General features: G+C 45.8%; 1 protein-coding gene across 4 annotated transcripts in view; it reads right to left on the bottom strand.

The window, feature by feature from the left end:
* Positions 1 to 24,789, bottom strand: part of LOC134007282 (protocadherin-9) — a 127,523-nt gene that overhangs the window by 25,035 nt on the left and 77,699 nt on the right. For 2 of the 4 annotated variants that reach the window (XM_062446617.1, XM_062446618.1), the window contains one exon: positions 16,896 to 17,097. In XM_062446617.1, the coding sequence (XP_062302601.1) occupies positions 16,896 to 17,097 (202 nt within the window). The remainder of the gene's footprint in view (positions 1 to 16,895; positions 17,098 to 24,789) is intronic. The other 2 variants (XM_062446619.1, XM_062446622.1) reach the window with 1 other exon arrangement.

Raw genomic sequence — 24,789 nt, 5'->3', positions numbered from 1 at the left:
CACACACACACACAAACAAACACCCGTACGCATGAACATGTACACACACACAAACACGTAAAGATACACAAACACACACACACATAAATATACACACACACACATACACACAAAAAAAAAAACACACATACACATTTCCGCACATGAATACACACACACATACACGTATACACATACACACACTCAGGGCTCTCCTAGAACTGTTCTGAACTGCAGCGTTTGTTTTCCAAAGCTGAAGGTGTTTGGGGACGTTTGGAAACAGGTTGGGTTGAGAAGCCGCTGAGATTTTTGTCTGAGAGAATTGACTGGCTAAAAAGTTTTCAAGACCTCCTACTTGCTGGTTTATTTTTGTACCTGAACATGTACATTTTCTTCTTCTCTGTTTAATTGTGATTGTTTGATTAGTCCAGAGAGGCAGCGCTGAGTGCTTTTGGCCCTCATACAAGTCTGTACACACCCTTCAGACATTACTAATAATTGTTGTAGTTATAGTTACGTCAGAGAGCAAGTTCTCTGGAACACTGCCATTGAGAATGGCAATCCTCGCAGCCCGTTTCACAACCAGTGGTTCCCAGAAGGGGGCTTTGACTAAGTAAAGTTGATCCACTGACCCTGGGCCTTGAGGTGAGGGGTCAGAGGTGCATCCCCAACCCTGAATGTGGTGGAAGCAACACACCCTAACCAAGAGCCATCGAGAGACCTTCATCTTGCACTAAAACAAGACTGCGGTCTGAAGTCCAGCCTGAGTAACACACACATTCAGACACACACACACACACACGTACTCTCTCTCTCTCTCTCTCTCTCTCTCTCTCTCTCTCTCTCTCTCTCTCTCTCTCTCTCTCTCTCTCTCTCTCTCTCTCTCTCTCTCTCTCTCTCTCTCTCTCTCTCTCTCTCTCTCTCTCTCTCTCTCTCTATCTCTCTCTCTATCACTCACACTCACACTCACACTCACACTCACACTCACACTCACACTCACACTCACACTCACACTCACACTCACACTCACACACACACACACACACAGTACCAGTCTTAACAAACCACACACAAATCCCAGCCAGAGCAAGCATGGCCTCAGTACCAGAGACTCAGCACAAACTCATGATAATTTAATAAATGCCTGAAGGCAAAGTTTGAGGCAGTGGACAAATATAAATATTAATTAACACACCAGGGACACAAGAGTGATGTGTGAAAAGTTATTCGCCAATTGGCTGCTGCCATATTAAACAGAAAAGCCTGGTCAGAATCCATAATGTGGTTTATAATCTGCATCTGAACTTCAAACGTCGAACTTCTAAAGCTGAAGGCGTCTCGCTGAGAGCACGGATGTGAAGTTTGAGGAGTGCACGTTACTCTCCGCAAATGAGGGAAAATATGTTAAAGACACGTACTGATCTATATAGTCTTCCAGGTCACGTTGGAATCTTTGACCAACTTCGGGCGCCGGAAGGTCAGATGTCCCATTAAGATACGTTCTGACAGAAGGTCGTGGATGTCACGTCCCAAATTTGACGGCAGACGGATGCAGATGGGAGCCCAGAAAGTGAGGAAGCAGCAGTGGAAACGACGTCTGGACGTTAAGAGACGGATGAAACAAGTGTGGGCCTCTTTCCCCGACGGCCACACATAATCCATCTCACAAAAGACCTTCGATTGAGCCGTCTTACACAGCCTTGTTTGTGTGTGTGTGTGAGGGAAGTGTGTGAGGGGGCTCCGGACATCAGCTCTGACCCGCTCGTCTGCTCCTTGTTTCCCCAGGACCCTGGTGAGGGGGCGGGGGCACGGAGGGGGGGATGGATGAGATGAGTGCGGATGGCCCCTCATTCCCCTCTGTCTAAACTGGGTGATTAGAGCTCGGCCCTTGCCAGACCATGCTTCCCCCATCCCGACACATCGCCTGTCACTTCCCTTGAGCGGTTGGTTATACAAGACGTCCCAGTTACCGAGATAATCATCCACTTAGAAACCATGCATCTTAGAGGGAGGCTGTCTGTCTTGTCTATGTCCCTGTCTGTATGCCTACCTGTCTGTCTGTCTTCCTGTATGTCTATATGCCTTACAGCCAACATTTTTTCCTGTCTTTCTAGTGCATATGCCTGCCTATGTCTGTGTGTCTATCTGGCTGTCTCTGTCTTTTATGATATTTTTCCAGGCAGACTAGAATACAGATTTTGGTTGATTATCCGAACAATTAAGCCAGCCATTCCTGGAACCCAGACACTCCCGTTGATGCTGCTGTCACACAATGTCACTAGTGACACATACTGTTCTCACTCGGCAACTTCCATCTCCAAACACCAGCCAGTAATGTGTTTGTTAAGAGAGTGTCGGTGTGACATGAATTTAAATATATATAGGATATATAATTGATATATACTGTATATATTTGACATTTAGTCATTAAGACCCCAAATAGCACAGAACAGAATTAGCAGCATGTTCACAGTATTCCTAGTCATGGTTTACATTCAGAGACACACTCTATGCTGTATGTTTAAATCTGTAATTGTTGCAAAGCGTTGCACAAAGCTTTTTCCGTCCGGGACCTGAGTGAAGCAGAAAACAAAGAGAAGACATGGCTCTCTCTTATTTACTAAAATATGAGTCTTACCAAAAACGGATTAGATCTAGCTGCTTCTAATAGGTGTAAGTTAATAGAAAACAAGGATGTGTAACAACAAAACAATGTTGATAAGCATCTTTTAATTGCCTTATTAAGTAATGCGTATTACAGCCACTTAGATCTGAAGTGCCAACACTGATTTATGTATACATGTCATGTAATCCAGTCTAAATTCATCCAGGTTAATCAATTCTAACATAATGACACACGAACGTGTCTGCAGAGCAGAGTTTCCGCCATCTATCAGAATCAGAATCAGAATGGGATTTATTCGCCATGAAAGTTTGCACAGACAAGGAATTTGCTTTGGCAGGAAGGTGCATACAATAAACATATACCTAAAATTTAAATATGTGGACTATCTATACTAAGACTATGATTCTGAGCAGAAGTTCAGTTGGGCATCCAGGAAGTTAGCGAGCCTGGATCTCTGGACCAACGTTGAGTAGGACGACGGGTGAGGACTGAGGAGAGAGAGAGTTCCAGGAAGAGGCTGGAGGCAGATGTGTGGGGGCGGAGGACTTTGCAGCTGGGCCTAGATATCTCCACATGGGCCTAGATACCTTCACAGTCTGTCAAATGTATCCCTCTGTTCTGTTTTGTTAGCATCAAACCTCTTACTTGCTCAGCGAGCTTGGTGGTTCACTGTGGTTAACTTAAGAGAGCGAGCAGAAGATCCTGATGTACTTTCAACATGAACTGTATGTCACCTTGGATAAAGAACATTTGCTAAATGAATGAAATGTAAATGTTGTGTAGAGACACGGGTTGGATGCTGGTGTGGAGAGTCGAGGCGAAAACATCATCTGCTCTACCGGAGAACGACTTCCAGGGATTCTCACAAAGCATGGAGTGTGTGAAACGAGTGTGTCTGGACCTTGGAGAGGTACAAAAGGGTAAAGGAAGTTCAAATGAATACTGGTGACTACCCTCTCTCTCTCTCTCTCTCTCATTCCCTCTCTTTCTGTCTCTGTATCTTTATCTTACTCTCTTAATCTCTCTCTCCTTTTCTCACGTTCTGTCTTTACGTCCCTCCTTTCTATCTTTTTCTTTGTTTATCTCTCTCCCCAACTCTCTCTCTCTCTCTCTCTCTCTCCCCTACTCTCTCTCTCTCTCTCTCTCTTATTTTCCACAGTGCTGTTTCCATTGCAGGTGTGGGAGTTTTAGGTCAAGCCAGAGTATTTCTCTTTGAGGTCTTTCAGACAGCAGAGAGTGCAGTATACATACAAATCTGCTCCGTGTCATGGAGAGGCTGTCTTTTACAGTCGTGTCCTCAGGTCAGCTGCACTGAGGTTCAGGTTGGCTGGTGTGTGACTGATTCTCCTGTTTCTAAATGAGTACAGTAGCTTGGTTTTGTAACAATGTCAAGTGGAAATTTATTTTGAAGGCGACTGTGATTTGCTAACCATCGTGACTTACTCTTACCACAGGACTGTAAATATGGTTAGTTTTGGATGAGACTAGACAATATCTTGAGATGTAGAAGGATTCATTTCCATCCCATTTCAAGTGTAAGTCAACAAGCCTTACTGTTAAACCCAACTTTAATGTTGACTGTTCCAAAGAACAAATCCAGCCTTCAAATGACTCAGAACAGACAACTCAGTCTGTTTAAATCATCACTTGAACATGCTGACAAGTAGTCGCCCCCAAAAATACCCTTGGACAGACTGTCCTTCCTTAAACCATGTCTCCAACTTCCAATCTGGGTTAACATGTCAGCCATGCAAAATCGAAGTTTGCAACGGCAGTTAGATTAAAATGGAAGCCACTCTCACCCAGAAGTGAATCCCACTGCAGTAAGCAACAAATGGCACATCTGAGCTGGATGGCATTTTTAAGGATTAGCTTTAGCTGCCAGGGGTGAGCCAGCACACAGAAAGAGGTATGGTGTCCTGAGAGGGTCAATCTCACGGTGCGCCAGGGGCCTGAGGATGGCTGCTTGGATCGGCAGACAGCTTGGGTTTGGTCTGCTTAAGAACGGCCCCTCTTACACCTAATGCAACCCGTCTTCCTTCCACAGATGTGCTTGTCATCACCTGACTGCTTCAGATGAGCAATCACCCGTGTGTGTGTGTGTGTGTACGTGTGTGTGCGTGTGCCTGTTTGAGCGCAAGTGTCTGTATCTGTGAGGAAGAAGGAACGAGTCTATGCACTTTGAACGAGTGTGTGTGTATGTATGAATGTGTGCGTGCGTGCGAACGTGTGTCTGCATGTGTGTGTTTGTGTGTGTGTGTGTGCGTGCATCTGCTCTGTGCCAGAGCAGCATATTCCTTGAGAATGGGTGCAGCGATGCACGTGCGGCCCTGTGAGATAAGGTTCCTATCTCCTCCAAGCTCCCTAGCCGTGTAGCGGGGACAGCCCTCTCATTCAGATAGGCCCCCGTGCCTGCTGCTGTTTGTTTTGTTTTCTTCCCTGCAAATCTCGCTTTTTTCACTCAAGCTATTATTTTCACTTGATCGAAATCAAGTTCCATGCCTATTTGCCTGTGATATGGTGCTGCCGTTAAGACGGGGGGACGGGGGGGATTGGCGGTGTGAGGGGTTGGGAAGGGGGGGTGGGGGGAGGGGGGGGGTGCGGTGAAGACCAGGAAGAGGGCGGAGTCTGTGTAGAGAAAAGATGAGCAGGACGGCAGAGGGGAGGGGAAGAAAAGGAGATGAAGGGAACTTTTCAAACTGGGGGAGAGAGGGAGGGAAGGAAGGAAGAACAGAGATGAAGAAAGGGAGAGATTGAGGAGGGGAGAGGGTGGCAGGTAGAGAGAAGAGGCGGGAAAGGGAGCCACCAGTCCAGGAAGGGCATCTACACTCCAGCAAGAGTCTGGAAGGACCCCCGGGAGCTTCAGGAAAAGACCTGACAAACACACGCTCCACGCTGAATATCAACCGCCAATCCCCCGGATCACAGCTCTGATGAATGACATTTAAATCCATGGCTTGTGAATAGTAAATTAGGTTTCAAGCAAAGAACCACCCCGCCCCAAACACCCCCCGCCCCCCCCCCCCCACCCCAACAAGAACACACACACCCTCTCCTCACACCCTCATGTGTACGTGTGATCCACTGTTGTGAATAAAATTCACTACACTGTTGTGTAGTGAATTTACCGCCCTCTTTCTCCCTCTCTGCTTCTCCCCGTTTCTTTCTCTCTTTCTCTCTCCATGTTCTGTCATGCCCTCTCTCTAAGCAGGATCGTCCACTCCTCCTCGTCACATCTGACTGGCGGCAGGGAGGATGTCTGTCAGAAAACAGACGCACAATCCCTGTTAATTGCACTCTAAAGGAGGAATGGGAAATATCATTTGTTATTTCTTGGCAGGCAGGGATTCACAGTTGAAGACAGACCGGGAGCTGTGATATTGCCTAACAATGTTCTGTGAATAGCGTTTCATCCCGTTCTATTCAAACACGGCCTAGTTTACACTGGCCATGGACAGGGATTTCCCTATAATGGGTAAGTGAAAATGGATCTGTGCATCAGATCTTTACCCTTCATCCTGGATTACCACTTCCTCCTCCACTGCCTTTTCACAGTCATTTCCTGTCTGCGATGAGTCCCTGGACGCACAACAAACATTGTATCTTCTATATTCCGCCCCCTCCTGTGCCAATCAAAAGCTGTGACAAAGGTCAGATGATAGAAACGACCGAGCTTACAAGCTTACCTTTCAAGTCGGCATCCTCCTTTTTAGTCCTCTCCCTCCCTCCGTCCTTTCTAGCCCCTGTGCCCCCCCCCTCCGCCCCCTCACATTTCGAGAACACCTCCCTCCTGATGTCCTCCCTCCATCACCAACCCCACCAACCACTCTCCCTCTCTCCCCATCCTCTGCTCTTTATCTGTCTACCTTTGTCCCTCGCTGTCCTCCGATCCATCCACTCCTCCCACTCCAGTGAAGGGAAGTTGATTCGCCTCGCTTCCTCCTCGCTTCACTTCCTCTCATCCCTCCAGTCTAATTTGTCTATGACGAGTACCTTTTTTACCCCCGTTCTCCCTCCCTTCCTCGCCAGTGCCTGCCTACCCAGCATGCACGCTGCCCTCCTTGTGATTACTTTTCACCCCGCACGCTAACCTTGTCTTCACCTGTCATCCCTCCATCTGTCTCCGTAGCAACGCTGCCTATCTCACCTCTTATTAGTGTGCCCTTCTGGCATCCACCCTCAATGATCTCTCCATGTGGACCCGTTCAATCACACCCTTTTTTATATTTTCCGGAGCTTTCTATTCATGACATGGTCGACACACTGTTAAGGTCAGCATGGATCTCAAGTTACTGCTGCTGCTCAGGCATACTGTATTACGGAAAAACTGCAATTATTGTGGACGTACCTCATACTAGTCTAACTATGTGATCTTACTACCTATGGTGTCTGATGTAGGAACAGGAAATATATGGGTGAAGGAACAGAACATGAATTGTGGAAGAACATTCCTCAATCTAGGGTTTAATATGTTTTTTTATAAGGTTGACATGTCTCAATCAACTCACTGTGATTGTGCCCAGGGTCAGAAACACACGCCTCAGAACAATGTGTAGGAGAAATATGAGTTTTTCCTCCTCTATGCAACAGAGTGCACTGTATCACCCGCAAATATGTTCAAATTTAGCAATATCTTTCATTGTTTAAAAAAAAAAAAAACACCTTCTTCCCACCTTATTCGAGCCTTCACCAGTGATGTAAACATGGCGTTCAAATGTTGCGCTACCTCAGTGTGAAAGAGAGAGAGAGATAGAGCAGATGTTACAGCCGCATGCTTATGCATGTTTATATTTCGATGTGTCTGCACAGTTGTTGTGTTTAGTCTTCCCTTCTGTGTCTCCCCTCACTCTCATTCGCATTCAGGTGTCCGTCTGTGATTGACTAATCAACTCCATTCCTCGCCACCCCCGCAACTGCTCGGCAAAGAACGAGCGCCCCCCAAAGTACTTTTATTGGAGAGGCATTATTTGGTCAGGCAGGTTTAGTTCGACTTTTTCTGTTTTCGGTTCCCTTGTTGTGTTTTTTTTTTTTGGTAATAAATATTGCTTTTGCCTCGAAAACGTTGTTGAGCGAAGTCCCAGACTCCTAAACACAGTGTGGACAGCCCTCCTCACTCCCTGGATAGAGACGAACCAAACAGGAAGCTGCAGCACATTCAAACTCTTCACAGTTTTTCGTCTGCCACCATCGAACGTCTGTAGAACATGAGCCTCAACACTGGCAGCGTCAGACTGGCCCCATGCCGAAGCTGCAAGAAGACGCAATTAACATGAAGGTTTCAGTGTGAGTCCTGATGGGAAACTGAGATAGCTGGATACCATATGTTTCACTCAGAAATTCACACACACACACACACACACTACCCAAACACACACATTTACATGGACACACACACACACACGAGTATGCGCACATGTACAATGCACACAGACGCAATCACACACACGTACATGGAAAAACAGGCACCCACAAAAACCAGCACGCACACGGCACACACAAGCAAGCACACAAGTGCACCTCACACACACTCACACACACTCACACACACTCAAACACACACTCACACAGACACTCACACACACACACAGACAGACAGACAGAACAAAAAAAAGAGTGTCTCCGTCTATAAGGAGGACTGAGAAGGGGGCTTCATCACGGTGACTTCTTCACTTGAACACATTTCTCCTGGCTTCAGATGTGTGCTCCTGCTTCTCCCTCTGCCCATCTCCGACGGTGTATTAGCGGGAGTCAGACCACAGTGAGGGCGCGCGGCAGGGATTAGTCCCTATCACTGGGCTCAGCGGGCCCAGATCGGTTCACGGGGGTTAAGGTGAAGCTTTCTCTGAAGATACAGCTCTCTGAAAGGATACTGCCCCTGCAGCTCTGCCTGAGTGTTCAAGGAAGAAACTTTAATGCTAAGATAACCCGTTTAAGTTTCCATCTCCATGCGCACACACACACACAAACACCTACACACCTAAATGCAAACATGTACTGTATGGCAGCACACACACGCAGATAAAATACACACAGGGACATGTGTGTCAATACACACACACACACTATATACGCACACACACATTTACACACATGCACACACACAATAAAATGTGGAGAAAGACTCTGCTGAGTCAAAGAAAGCCCGAAGGACTGTATGCTTTGATATTACAGCACATTCAAACCCAATGGACCACACAGAAAGAGAGGATTTCAGAGGAATATTTGGGAGCCTAAAGTTACCTTGCTGTAGGCTATGAAGTCAGAGAGTGATGTCACAGCACGGCAGATTTAATCCACCGATAAAGAATTTCACCAAACCTGTGTTAAATCAGCTAATCTGTACCAACGTTCCTCACACTTAATTTAGTATGTACCAATCCTTCTTGCCCCTTCGACACATCAAATAAACACATTTGTATGTCTATCTATCAGATGAACACCAGCAAGAGCAGTAGAATCTCACCTCAGTGTAATGTTTTTTAAAACACAATACAGTTATGGAAATGAGAAGATGCTATGCAAACCGAATGCCTAAATAAACGGAAAAGACTGTTTGGTTTGTATCTGGAGCGAGACTGGGGTTGAGAGCACCCGTGTGGATCCTGCTGCATTGGCAGGCGCAGCGCTGAGGAGATAGCGGCTCCGACGTGGTTGAGACGTGCATGGCTGGAGAGATAGTCTGGTGAAAAACAGGCCAAGGCTTCGCTTGGCTCACCTCCCCTGCCTCTCCTGAAGTCCCAGTTTTATATACCTATAGATACCTATACCTATAGATACCTACACAAACAGACACACACACACACACCAAAAGGGAGACTCCATTCCTTGCTAGCAGACTTTGGCGAAAAGCCAACCTGAACACAGCAACCTGTTCCAGTGGTTTGGTTTCTTCCGTAAATCATTCCGGATAGAAGATCACATGGATCTCTTGATATTATGATGGAAGTTAATATTCCTTCGGGCTGTACACACAGCTGTCAGTCTTCTTCAGTCTTCCTGTCTCCACCTCTTTAATGCATTCCCCCCCCCCCCCTGTCACCCTCCCCCCCTCCCCCCCTGCCCAGCTAGTCGTATGGCACCATCCTCCAGTAATGACTGCGTCGGCCCTTCAGATGGTGTTTACTGGCTGACAGCACTCTGCTCTCTCTGTATGCTCCAGCAGGCATTTCTATTTCCCTCCCTTCTGAAGGCCCTGCCTAATTTCTCTTTGGAGACAGAAATCCTTTAAAGCCCATTGTATCCCGGGGCAACATATTCACTGAGGGTTGGTTTTCCAATACCTGGGAGAGATTAACAGTGCTCCCTGATTTATGAATCCATGCTCGCCACCCACAGGCTTGGTCCTCGGCGCAGGCTGTGCTCTGGCACAATGGGACCAACGACAGAACACACACAAACACAAACACATATGCACACACACAACATATACACATATACATATGCATATACTGTACACACATACAATCCCGTACACACATGCATACAGTATGCATATGTGCACACAAACACAGCAGTTTGCGATACACCAGTTTGAGATACACTCTCATCCATGAAAGCTGCATGTGTGTATATACACTCGCACACCAATTGAACTTGGGAGTAACATACCCTATGAATATGGATGGCTCTCCCTATGAACTTCAGCACACAGAAGACAGCATGTTTATATGCTGGGGCCCAGTTGGCTGCTAATGAAATAGAAGTGCTGGATAGCAGAACCCACTGAGCTCCACTGAAAGTTGCCCTGGCTTCTTTTGAGGATGAGCCTGAAGTTTGAAGAGATGACTGGGATTAGTGGATTTAGCACTAGTTTGTTCTGATGTCCATTCAACCCCATTTTCAACATACTGGACCAAACCTTAACACATTTTCTACCACTAGGCCAAAAGAACAGAGGCGAGAGTAGGGTCTGAAACCACATATACATTTCCTGTACAGTACATCCACCTTAAAAGACAACAGAACAAAAAGTCCATCAACACTAGAGTGATCAACAGAATCCTTGTAACAGCGGTTACAAGGATTCCAAACCATGTTCGACACCATGGTCCAGAAAGAGCTTGGACACAGGCCACGCCCCCTGTCATCAACGCTGACATGTGTTTTGTGGAGTGAGCCTTTCTGACTGCTGCCAATCTGGGTGGCAACCTGTCATTTGTTCAGACTAGAGAGGGTCTGAGCCAGCGGCTACTACGGTGCTGTCAGAACCGCAGGCTGCATGTGGTCTTACACCGAAGCATCTGCCCGAGTCACTTTCAACATCGGACTGTTGATGTGTAACTAAACGTACTTAATTACAGATTCACAGATATGTCACTTTTGACATTTGGCTGTCATTACTTCAAAATTTGGCTTAGAAACACTCACACACACAAACACACAAACACACCACACCCATCTGCTGTGTTGCTGAGTTAGTTGTATTTACAGAAGGGAGCAGAACAGAGTGAGGCAAAGACAACAACAGGGGAATTATCCATCTACACTGCCTCATCAATGATGAATGGCCAAAGTGCTTCCGTTTTCATGCTACAAAACAGACTTGCATTTGGCCATGTTGCCCACCCCCCACTGCCCCCTCATCGCTAAGCCCCGACTGCCCCCCCCCCCCTCCCCGACCCCCCCAACCCCCTTCCTCCGAATATTTCCCTGGCAGAAAGCTACCCCGTTCAATCAACGTGCCATTATATCAAACAAACGCCCCTCAGTCCTCCACCAGCATTTCCTGTTTGCAGAGGCCAAGCTGCACACGCGGCAGCGCCACTTCCTGTATTGTTCTCCGTCTGGCGTGTGATTGGCTAGCGGCGCGCCCCTGCGCCTCGTCCATCTACCCTCAGTGCTGAGTCATCGGAGGCAGACAAAGGTAAAGGGGTCGGAGGTGGCGTGCGACGACTCGCCTCTCTGCTTTCGCGATAAATGTGATTTAAATATGAATGAGAGGACGACGATCCGTCCCTGCAGGAGATAAGATAACACAGTGTTTGAGACGCTCGTCAAGGCATGCCGAACTCTGGAATCACCGCGGAGAAGCCTGTCACAGCAGCGGCGAACGCCACCTTCACACTCTCACCTGACACCGTTAACCAGCTCTTCGTGACACGCTGTGTTGTTTGCAAACACCCGCTGTTGCACATCCCTAATCAACATGTCCCTTTATAGTCCTCGGCATATATCCATGACAACCTGCATTGAACTTTGATTAGCTATGCTATGCTAACTATTTCACTCTGAAAACGTGGAAGGGAAACAATGGGAATTAGATTGTGGGATCTCCTGGACGAAAAGGAGGTTTGTGAAAGCTTGTTGGAAGCTCAGGCTTCGGGCTACCATCAGGCAAGGATTAGGTTACTCTCTGTCTCAACATACTCTTTTAAACCTCTGTGTAATTCAGAAGGCTGTCTTCAGCCTCTGTAACTCAACTGTTTGTCGACTTGTTCAAAACCAGAGCCAAATACCATCATAGCATTTCAGTGAGTCATATCAGTGAGACAGTTTTTGACTATGACTGATAGCTTTTTGTGAGGTAATCACTCATTGTCACCCACTGTTGTGTTCCAACAGCAGGATTGCATCTGTTCTGTTCTCATGTTGGCTATGGAGCATTGCTGCCAACATCCCCTTCTACCTCTTCCTCCCATCTATCCTTCTCTTCCTTCTGACCCTCCAACCGCCCATAATCTTTTCTGTCCACATTTCCCTCCTTTTTCACTTATCGTGCCATCCTTCATTCATTCCCACAGGTGCTTTAAACCTTGAAGCCTCACGGGCAGCAAATCAATTTATTGTAATATTTTCTGGAATCTATCTGATTGACAGGAGGGAACAAGGGATGCATATGTGCGCTCCACATATGCATCCATCTGGAGAATGTGACGAGGTCATTCATCCTTTCATTCATATGGCAGAGCTGACACTAGCTACATAATTCCAGAAAGGAACACTCATGGGAATGGATTAAAAATAAACAACGCTTTTCGTGACGTTATTAGATGTTCTAGTCTGTAATCTTGCAGATTAATTATGAGCAAAATGACGGGTGACTAAAATAAAAATTGAATTGACCCGTCTCCCCAGGTCATTTCACGTTTGAAGGACTGAGCGCCCACTTGTGTGGCCCAGTTCTGTAATGATCTCCTGGTATAACTAGCAGCACACTATACACCCTGGGTACAGATCAGCACAGGAAACCACAAGGAACCACAAGGAACCGGATAGTTCAATCATAACTAGCTAGTTGCTAACATTACTTGATCAAAAACGGCAGCAATCGCGCGCAGATAAGGCCATTTCAAAAGACAACACGAAGGGGGGAGTCCTTTTTTTTTCCCGCCGCTGTTACGTCCATCTTTATCCTCTATCTGTAATTGCTTCCCACTCCTTCCCTTCCCACTCCTTCCTTTCTCCTGCGCTATTCCGTCCCCTTCGCTGGTCTTCCTGCGTAGGCCTGATGGAAAGCTCACGTCTAGCAAGTTCACAAAGAAGACCACTAGCACGGCCTTCTGTTCATTGTGTTCTGTTATAGAGAACCAATTACACAACAAACCAACTGTAATTTCGCCCACTACCAGGCCTACATACGTTTCACTAGTTCAAAAGGTTTGTCCACCCCATATGCATATCCCCGAGTTCCATCTGTGTGCTTAACATAGCGGTATAATTGGACATTTCTGTTTTAAAAACTGAAACAAAGATGACATGGAGCTGTAGGGTGAGCAGGGTGAAGACAGTAAGATAGCCAGGAGCGTTTCTAGGCATTGGAAATCAAGACTGTTGCCTACGGGCTATCTGCAGGGAGGGGGGGGGGGATATTGCATTGCGCATATGGCCCCCCCCCTCCCATCCACCCGCCATATAACATATATATGTATTTTGGGGGCAATTCAAGATATGTACTCAACTATGAAAAGAAAATGAAAATATCTCACCGAGGGCTCCAAAACGCCACTGTGGGTAGCTAATCAGCAGCTAGCAGAGCAAATAACATGATTGTACAGCACCTCCATTTATATTCTTCCATGTAATGATAGCCTGCAACGTCTGTCAAAAACAACTCGCACCAACAACATAGTTGTCATTCACCCATCATAAGGTAGCCTTCTCTTCATTGCATGGTGTTTGTGAAACAAACAACAGTATATCTGTGCTTTACATTCGTGATTGCTTCCGGGTATGTTACTAACTAAAACGGACTATTACTGATCCAAGGTATATACATATAATCATTATTATTATGTTATTTTTTGCTGTAACAAGTTCAGATAAAGTAATGATCGAAGGCTCCTTCTCCCTGGAAGTGTGTCTACGAGTTTGTCTTGGTGTTGTCGAGTGTCAACCCTAGTCTTTTCATCCGCAGTGCTACACCCTCAACAAAACACAAAAGAGCTCCCTGGCTCTTTAAATCTTTCATGAACCGTCTGAGACCACCAAGCACATGTATTAGAATGTTCATGAATAAATAAACCGCTTTGAGGCTGGGACAAATTAACTTAAAGTCAATGTGCATTCATCAAATGAATTTAAATTATAAATAACCAGTGATTATACCTCATTCTTATAACAATATAAATTAATCTGTTGAGTAGTGTGTATTTGTTGCATTGCAACCAGTGAAGTAATGGCTCTAATTATGATAGCTCTTGCTGAAACTGCAAAGACGGTTTTTGAAAATTGCATACTAATGACAGTGGGATTATTACGGGGAGTCAGGTGGCAGAGCGGTTAGGGAAGCAGGCTTGTAATCAGAAGGTAGCCAGTTTGATTCCCGGCTGTTCCAGATGACGTTGTGTCCTTGGGTAAGGCACTTCACCCTACTTGCCTCGGGGGAATGTCCCTGTACTTACTGTAAGTCGCTCTGGATAAGAGCGTCTGCTAAATGCCTAAATGTAAATGTATTACAATCAACCACACACACGGGAAGTGAAAAAAGCCTTCCACCATTGTACACAGTAGGCTAAACATCATATACCATCCACAAGATTATCTTCGGAAGAAGTTCAAAATACCATATTTTGGTGATTGGCAGATTGTCATTTTAGCAAGCATTAAATAGTTACCCTCCATCTCAAGTCGTGTATGATTCTGAGTGTGTTTTTGGAATAATGTTCCAGAAGAGCGTTACTGAGAAGATTAACAGATTCATTTTACCGAGGATGCTTTGGAAAAAAAGGATCATTTTGAGGGACATTCTTTCACAATTCGAGTCCAGACACACAATGGTGTGAGGATAGAAGGCATAAGTTATTTTCTGTTCCCAGTATTCTGCAATCCACCCTTGCACCCAGATGCAAGCCTTTACGGACAAGCCCATATCTGCTTGCAGAGCCCTGCATGTTTCTGATAAAGACTACACTGTCAAGCCTCATAGAAAGCCAACGGGAGCTTTTATTTCAACATGAGATGCTAAGAGGGAACAATTGTCTGCGTCTACAACAAAGAGAATAAGTAAAGAACGACAGATATATGAAACAGACTTAAACACTTCAAAGGTTAATTCAATCTGCTGAAGCAGTCCTTGGGTGCTGTGACTCAAGTCTATCTCAGGAAGTTGACAAATTAATCCGACCTTGTCGCTCGCCTTCATGAAGGAGAAGAAGAAAAAAAAACGGTTTCAAAAGTAAGTGTGACAGACTAACAAAACGTTTTGTTCTTCCTCCAACAAAGCCCCAGTTCTGGGATTCCATTACCAACACATTGTCATGAAACCTCGTCCCAAACAGAATAATTTTTTTCAGCATAGTACAGGGAAATTGCTCTTACTGTAACGTCTACGGGAGCAGGCGTTTGTCTTGATTAACTTATTTTTCTAAGTGTATTCAAATTTCTGCTCTACGATTTGATCTATTGGGATACATAGACATTAAAGTCTTGTTTTCAACCATACAGATCTTTTTGTGGAATTCAATGGGGAAATCATGATTAAAAAAAGTACTCCCTGATGCACTGCATACTTAACAGCTAATTCACAAAACTAACGATTTCAGAAAGTTTGAAAAGGGGCTTTCAAACTAAAATCTCCACTTATCATAAACCACCACTAAAACACATCGATCCTTTTAATATGAATCCTAAAAGATAAAAGTACGATTTTGAGGTGTATTTCCATTCACCAATGGTATTCCCAGTGGCTGTTGGAGGAGTTGGCTCACCTAATAACCTGAGCTGCGTGTGGCTGGCTGAACAGCCATGACCTTGCAGTGATGCACTTGATCTCTGCACACGCCTCACCTCCAAGCCACGAAACAAGAAAAGTGGGTCAATAGGAGAACGTGCTCTGTCCCACCAGAAATAGAGTCAAGTTAACATCTTCAGTCGAGCACAGCGTGTCTTCCAACTGGGAAATCATCTCTAAATAAATCAAATGAGCTTCACAAATAGGTGAAGAGCCTTTGGGAGCAGCATATGTCTCCACTAAGGAAGTGGAACGGGTTGAGGTTGGAGAAAAAGACGATTAGCGGAGAATTAAATGACCGGCTCATGTTTCAACCCAACTGAGTTGGAAAGAGATTTGATGCAGCTTGATGTTGGGTTTCATCAGTGTTGTTGTGTCCGGCAGTGGTGTCTGTTTTTTTGTTTTTGTACCTATGGGTGAGGAGAGTTCACTTTCTCCTTCAATCCTGATCTACTTGAGCGGTTTTGTAAAACCTCCTCACTTCTCTCTCCTCCTCTCTGTTAGAATTTCATTTATCTTTTTTTGGGGGCTGAGACAAATCACATTCCCCACTGCATGGCTGAAGGTTTCTAAGAGTTGATGTCCAATACATCAAAGAGAGGGGATAGTGATGGTGCATAAGGGAACAGGTTCAGTACAGTGCAAACTACCGCTCTCTCGTGTGTGCTGTGCAAACCCACACCAGCATACTATTACCCCTCCGCACTTTACGAATATTCATGGTACATTCATCCAAGGCTTTCCGTTGACAAACCGGAATTAATCTGGGGAACGTATTTTTCTGTGCGTTCGGGGTACATTTTCTCAACTCCTCCGTGAAAGAAATGTACTGTCGCGAACGGAACCCTTGAATCTTGGATTGCGATGTTGTCTCGTATGGAAGTTCCTCACAAGAATAATCCCACATAAGGTAAATATATAGATCATCACTGTGCCTGGTAGCTGAGATGTGGTTCATTTGCACCTTGACTAGAAAATACAGACCGTTCCTTGACTCGGCCCACCTAAAAACATTAGAATGAGGCACTTCTGATCCTTTTGGTGCACTTTCCACATGTACTACTTGTATGGCGCTTTGGAATAAAGTCTGTTGAGTGAACAAAAATGTGAAATGTAACTCACCAGAGTTGGGATCGGAGTTACCGTCGGCTTCGGTCCTCTTGTCGGGGGAGGCCTGTTCGTAGAAGTGGTCCTGCGCCTGAACCAGAGGGAGAGGGTGTGTGAGGAGGGTGCCACTGCCCACAGGCTCATGCTCTCCCAGACCGCTGTCACTGCAGCTCTCCTGGGAGCCGTCCGGCAGGTGGAACGTGACTCGCCGCTGCGACTAGAACCAAGACAGCACAAGACAGAGCCACGTCAGAGCTCTGCTTTCTGTTCTGTTGTCTGGCCTCCTCCTTCTCTCTCTCTTTCTCTTTATCAACCTTTGGTCTTTCTTTCTATGTCTCATTCTTCACCGGTTCTGTCGTTTTTACCAAAGAACTCGCTCATGACAATACGGTCGATTTAATCTGATGAGACAGTATTGATTTTACTAGTTGTCTCAACTGAAAGAAAGATTGTTGACAAAGATCAAGTTGTCTAGCCTCACACTAGAAATCAAATGCAATCTTTGTGACCGTTTTTACAGGAGGACTGACAATCCCACAGTCTGCTGACAGAGAGGGTATCAACCCCAAAACCTTCCTCCTGAGGACGAACGGAGGGGTTGCTTTGGCAACTGTGATTTTGGGGCGTTGTCTGGCGACAGCAAATGGGGTCAATCGCTTTGACGGAGGGGGAGGTAAAGAGGGAAATTACAGCCACGTTTCTCTGCAGAACCGCTTTTCATGTGCATACCGCACATGAAAACAGCCGACAAACATGCAAGACCACTAACAGACCTCTAATGCTTCTGTTCATGTAGAGTAGGTGGTGGAGATGTAGAACATCATTAGTGATATGGAAATGAAAAGGGATAAATACTGTGGTGATGTTGTGAACTTAAACTTCAATCAATGGCTTCACTCTGAGGTCTGTAACCCTGCTGGTTCTGAACAGCGTGTAGCATAAACACAGACTGCATGGGAACAGACCTGAGGCCGAATAACCCACGTGCGCACACACCCACTCGAGGAACTCCCACGCACGCACCCCACACGTCACGGCCCGCCTTCTGTTTTCTCCCATTGTTAATTCAGCAAGGCCCCTTTATGTGTGTGTGTGTCTGTGTGTCTGTCTGTTTTTCCCTCAGCCCTAATGACATTTTCCTCAGGCTTTTTCACCAGTCCAGAAACAAGCCTCCAGCTAACCTTTTCTGCGCGCGGAGAGGTCCCTGCCATTGCCGCGGCAACCAAGACGGAACCGAGGCGGGCTTTACTGTAATTATTGGCTGCAGCAAAGGTCACCCAATCTGCAGTCTAATGCAAATGACCTCATTATATATTTTAGACCTGTTTCAAAAGCAAGCGACATTCAATTATACGAAGTGTGAAGACGACGGGGAAAGAGCCCACAGTTACTCGCGGTGGAAAACTGTGGAAAGGTGTTTGTACCACGCAGGCTTTCCTGAATTTTTTCATGGCTTTAGAGTAATTGTGTAGCGCCTTAGTGTGTTTGTGTGTGTGTGTGTGTGTGTATATCGCACTGCATGTGTGTTTGTGTGTGAATTGCATTTCAGGGTGACAATTATTACGGGAGTATTTGTCCCCTGACCTTTGCTTACCCAACGTGGTTTGAGGTTATTCAAGCACCCATATCATGGCTAAAATCTTCTCTCCAAACCAAAACACTAGGAGGCATCATTAACCTTTCTCAGTCAACGATCAAAAACAAAACGTGAAGAAAAAAGACAAGTAGGCCTTTTTGAAGACAATGTCAGGGTTCAGACTGTGTTTGAGAACGACATACTGAATGCCACTGACTTTGTCAACAACAGTTTGAGTTCAGGAAACAGACTTTCCTACTTTTGTTTGCCTGGCACCTTTAAAGCTTCTGACGAAAGTAATTTCAGATACAGTAAATACAATATAAGATCAATTAGACCGCAAATGACAGTGGTGATGATATCTTCCATGAATAAAACATAATCATCGCACTCTATGAATTATTTAGATACTGCTTCAACAAAGCAACTACAAAGATCTGTGTGTGTAAGTGCCAAAAGTGTGTATCCATATCCATTTAAGAAATAAGAGAATTCATGACTACATTTGAGTTTGAATTAAATAGATAATTGTGTTAATAAAAGGTGTACATAAGAAGCCTTCCGGATGAAGAGACCCTAACACTATCACCATTCATTTACATCTCAAAGTCTCAGCCCTGCAGACTATGTTATTAAACGAAATGCCACCATTAATATGTAACCTAGGAAAAACAGGAGATTTGTTTAAAACGATGTTCAATTACAGGCCTTTCAACGTGGGCTCACAACCGTGTCATATGCATGTGCGCACACAAAGTCATTTGGTATGCAAGAGGGAAAGAGTGTGCATGTTCTTGCACTTGTTCCTGCTCTAAAGTATACATGTGTGTGTGTGTGTGTGTGTCTGTTTGTGTGCATGTGTGTCTGGAAGAGGAATTAGTCTGACTCGGGCTTAAGCCATCCATACTGCCAATTTCCATGATATCATGGCTTATGCTTGCCACCCATAATTATCATCTCCTTTCTCTTACTGTGGGAGGCCAAACACACTCCCACAGCAATGCACATCATCAACACAGAGGCATATCTGCACGCATTGGTGCTCTCCTCCATGAGTAAACAGCATCAGTGTCAGGGAATATTGGCTTTTCAAAGATAACTTTTTTATCTCTCTCTCTCTCCTCTCTGTTCTCTCTCTCCCTCTCTCTCCCCCTTGTCTGTATTTCTCTCTGTCTCTCTCTCTCCCCCTCTTTCCCCCTCTCTCTTTGCATTGAATAAGAAGCATGAAAGAAAGATGGACAGAGGGCCTATTCCCCTCCATGTGCCTCTCTGCTCCATTTGTTAGTCTCTTTGAAAAGAAGGATGAAAACCATCTAAATCCCTACATGTTAGTGAACCCGAGAATGGGAGATACTGATGACAGGACATGCCGTGCTACAACGAAGGACTCAAGGATCTGTGTGGCCCCTCAGTAAACAATCATCACTGACAGAAAAGACGATTCTCATTAGCGAGTTCAATTTTTGCCGTCATCCTTAATGGTTCATCTGCAAACTGGGTTTATATCGTCTTTGAAATCCTGTTTGAATATATAATACTTGACTTTTCATGTGGTGGCAGACATTGTTTAAGGGTTTTGAACTCTGTCAGTTTGAAGTGCTGGATAAATAATAAGCAAATCTTTAGAGTATAACTTAACACCCATTTGAGTCTGTCTTAAATGCTTGAGCTCAAAAGAAAGAATGCAGAAAACCTTTTTTACATGACAGTCCCTGACCCCACCTCAACAAAAGACAAAGGAATCTGTCGATCTTGTCCGGGCAAATATTAGAATAGCTGATCTATAGATAGATCAATTGGGCGAAATGATGAAGGTATGTTCACTTCAGTGAAGGAGGAAGACAAGTCCGGGACAGGAAATTGAATCTAGTTCACCGCTCAAGTCGTAGATTGATATATTTTTGGGGCAAAATGAACTCAATCTCCGTATCGTGTGTGTGTGTGCGTGTATGTATGTGTGTGTGTACATAGCCTGTAAAGGGCAGAGACAGTGTCTACACATCTTCAGCCGGCCGACTGTGAGCGTAAAAACACAATGGTTGGGTTGTGGACACCACGACGCCTCAAGAAAATGGGATATGTGCTGCCTCAAAACAATGCCAACCAGTGCACACTTGCACACACAGACAGGGGATTTAGCAATCCAGCATCCTGGCCCCCACAAATAATCTTATCTGACACCTGTGGAGGAAGGCCCCTTCCCCTGAGCCCAGTCTTGCAATCAGACCGCAGGGGGGGTCAGTCAAGCAGGAAACTCAACTCACACCCAGATTCACTCTCCCTCCCTAGTGCCCCAAACTCTCTCTCTCTCTCTCTCTCTCTCTCTCTCTCTCTCTCTCTCTCTCTCTCTCTCTCTCTCTCTCTCTCTCTCTCTCTCTCTCTCTCTCTCTCTCTCTCTCTCTCTCTCTCTCTCTCTCTCTCTCTCTCTCTCTCTCCCTCTCTCTCTCTCACACCCCGTCAATCTACACACACACACACACACACACAGAAACACACACAATCACAGATACACACTCATTCACCTACGCACAGACACACACAATCACAGATACACTCACGTTCACCAGCACACAAGCGCACACACACACTTCATCCTGTGTTTGAAATCAGCTAAGAGAGAACTGATCTTGTTCGATCAAGATGTCTGCACCATGCAGTGCTACCACACAGCAGAGGAGAGCACGGGGGAGCGAAAGAGGCTCTGCTCTCTACTGGCCACCTTGAGAAGTGCAGTTTTGCAGCATGCGTCAGAGTGGGGAGTGGGGCTCTTTTGATCCTTTTCGACTTTTTCTCTGTCACTACCACTTATGATGTCATTGTTTCTCTCTTTCATCAGCTCATTTCATTTTATCTCTCTCTATCTCTCCCTCTCAGAGATGTATGAAATGGAGAGCGGTCCTCCATCATGACAGTAATTCAAGGACTATGCTCTTTTATTTGATCGTCAATGATACTTCTCCTACTGACCACACCCAGCCAGAGATGGAGAGAGACTAGCCCACACTTTATACACCCCCCCCCCCCCCACACACACACACACACACACTTACTGCATGCTCTTTCTGGCATTCTGTAGTTCTCATTCATAGCCATGTAGGCTTCATGTCCCTCATACAATGAAATCATATTAAAACATCAGTCTGTGTGCAGTCTGTCTCTTATGGATGTTCATTTCAGTTGACATAACATACCAGATGTGCCCTGGCACCTACTCACCAAGTCTACCTCTTACACACACACACACGCACAACACACGCTACGCACACACACACGCACACGCACGCACACACACACACACACACACGCACACACGCACACACACACCATCAAGCAATTTCTGAAATAGCAAAAAGAGAGATGAGAGCTAGAAGGGGCCAGACACAAACTATCACAATAAATGAAGTTCTGACAAATAAAACATGACCTGTCTCTGTCTGTCTCTCTGATGATGCCAGCTAGCCATACACTTGTTCAGGCTCTGCAGCCTTTCATCATTAAATCATAACCTGGCTGCTCTCACAGCATCTGCATTCTGACATGGCTGCTTCAGAGAGAGAGAAATGCACGCACACACACACACACACACACACGCTCACACTAACGCACTTCCCCAAATGTGTCAGTCTGACCTACAGGTAAACAGGAGCACAGACTGAATTCAGAGACCCAGCCAAGAGCTCCTGCATCAAAAACAACACACAGGTAACTGCCCTACAGAATAGTGTTGACAAGGATCTTCAGATAGTATAAGGTCTGTCCCTTACTTTACTGTACAGATACAAGCCTCATGTTCTTTTTATTAAAAGTGTGCAGTTTAAAGTGCAGACACTGTCCTAGTATCCCACAAGAGAACGTTTCAAGACGTCTTATCCTCTCTTAGTCCCTCTCTCTCAGTCACTCACTGAACAGTACGGTTTCGGCAGAAGGTTCTCTGGTCACACTGATGCCCTCTGAGCCATCTCCTCTCTCTTCTTATCTTATCATCCCTCCGTCTTTCTCTACCTACCTCATTAGGTACATCTCTTCCTTCTTCGGTTCACTGTCTCTCCAATCATCTCCACCCTCTTTTCTCCTCATCCCTCCTGTCTTTCTAACTCTCTCTGTCTCTTTATTTAATTATTTTTACATCTCTCTCCCGCTGTCTCCTTCCGTATCTTTCTCTTTCTGTCTCTCTTTGCATGTCTCTCTATCTCTTTCTACCTCTCTCTCTGAAGCTATGCCCTTGTAAACCCTCCCATTTCTCTCCTTTTTTCATGTCTTTCATCTCCTAACGCTCTCTCTTTGCCCCCCGCTCCTCCACACACACAAACACACACGCACCCTTCCTCTCTTCTACCTCTTTCCTGTTTCTCTGGCTCCCCGTTGGCCCGCCGCAGGATTGCCTGAGTTAGCTGATGGAGTATGTGAGCCAACCTTCCCACAACACCTTCAGCTAGGCTGAGAGCAAGCTGCAGCACTGACACACTGCATTAGCCACATGCTAACTGTAACCGACTCCCACTCTGGTTCAGACCCCCATCCGTCCTCCCCCCCTTCCCCCTTCGCGTCCCCCCTCTTCCCCTTCGTTGCAGCTCTTCGTCGTGTGTGCCTCCTGCATCAGCATGAGACTTGACGCGTACGGACAGCAGGCTAGCTAGCGACAGTGCCTGGCAGGACAGTGAGTAAGACGACGACTCATCGTACCTCTGAAGAACGGACCGACGGTGGGGAAGGCACATGGCCCAGGTGTGTCCTGCATGGCAGGGCACGGACACTAAACCACTGCGGGGATGTCAGTTTCGTTATTTCAGTAGCAACGCAACACAGTGGCTGAGTGTTTCGTTTATTTCTGCCAATATTCTCATTCAGAGTTTTCAAATTACTACTTGGCTAACTGGCAGAAATCCATTGTTCTTCGAAGCAGGTTGCGTTCAACTCCACCAGTACAGAGTCATGAATGTCACACTACTGTGAGCTGACAAATGAAATGAAAGCCAGCTATCCAGAGGCCTTCACAATCAGTGGAATTACCTTGTTTTCTCAGCATCTTTGATTAATTCTGATTTGTGCCAACCCCGTTGGATCGGCGTGGTTCTGTCCGTGACAGAGACGAGTATACATTCCTATTAGCCGTCATCAAATCCTATTTGTGATTTCATTACGCCAAACACATACAGAGGCATGCGTTTGTCTAGCTGGATCTCTGTTTATCCTTTGAAATAATAGTTGTTTACTCAGTCATGATTATCCAGCTTTGGGAGATAAAGGATGTAAATGGCAGCCAGAATGAAGGCTGTTCGACTTTGGCAGGGGCCTGACTTCTGAGGCTGTCTAGAGTTAACCAGATATGTGTCAGATGTGCTGGGTAAAGGGTTCCCGCTACTCCATGAAGCTTACCTGCTACTTGTTTATGCTCCACAGCTAGAACGTGATTGGAGAATGAGTGTGTTGGCTTGGTTTGTCCGACTGATGAAATGCCTAATGGTGTGATTAGAGAGGACTGTCTAGCCCTGTGCCCTGACACACCAGCTCTGCTGCTGCAGCTATAACACACGGGACTACTTTCAGCCCGATAAGAGATGTACGATCTGTCGTGTTGGACGCTCCCTCCATTTCCTCCCTCCCCCCCCCCCCCCCGGCCTCCATCCCTATCTCTCTCTTCTCCTTTTTCTCTGCCACCCCCGGTATCTTTCTCATCAGGAGCAGCTGAAGTTTTTAGCAGTTTAACTTGGGCAAGCTGAAGTGCTCCCGGCGGAAGAATCCTTTCCTCTCTTCTCGTTCGCACATTGGTTCTCGCTTGCACACACGCATTCAAACACACACACCAAACACACACTCTCCATCTCTCTCTCACACACGGTTCACACTTTTCTCTCTCGCTCTCTCTCGCTCTCTCGTTCGCTTGCTCAACAAACTCGCTCCTCACAGCCCTGATCATCTTATTTACAGGTCACACAGTCATTGTCAAAGCTTGGAAACAGTTCAGTTGACAAACATCTAAACAGGTCTTATTTCCTAACACACATCGCACCCCACCTCTGCTAAACACTTACCCCACTAATAAACACCCCGACGCAGCAGTCAAAGCCTTGCAGATTTAACCTGCATCTCCACACCTTCACTGCACCTCTGCATGGAAGTAAGCAGGAGGGAGTATTTATCTCCAATCATTCTAACTGAACGACACCTCAATGCTAATATTCTCAGTAATGTAAACTCCTCATTCATCATTCACAGACTCAGTCTAAGTTTTAGCGGTTCAGCTTTGCTCTGAGGTACGCTGGACTCTGTCTTCTGTCTGGAATTTGGAGTCTTCTGATGCCATCAGTGAATTGAGCGAGGTTCTCCACAACA

This window comes from Osmerus eperlanus, chromosome 21, assembly GCF_963692335.1.
Source record: "Osmerus eperlanus chromosome 21, fOsmEpe2.1, whole genome shotgun sequence".
Lineage (NCBI taxonomy): Eukaryota > Metazoa > Chordata > Actinopteri > Osmeriformes > Osmeridae > Osmerus > Osmerus eperlanus.
The sequence above is the reverse complement of the archived record's forward strand: the minus strand, read 5'-3'. Positions and strand labels throughout refer to the sequence as shown.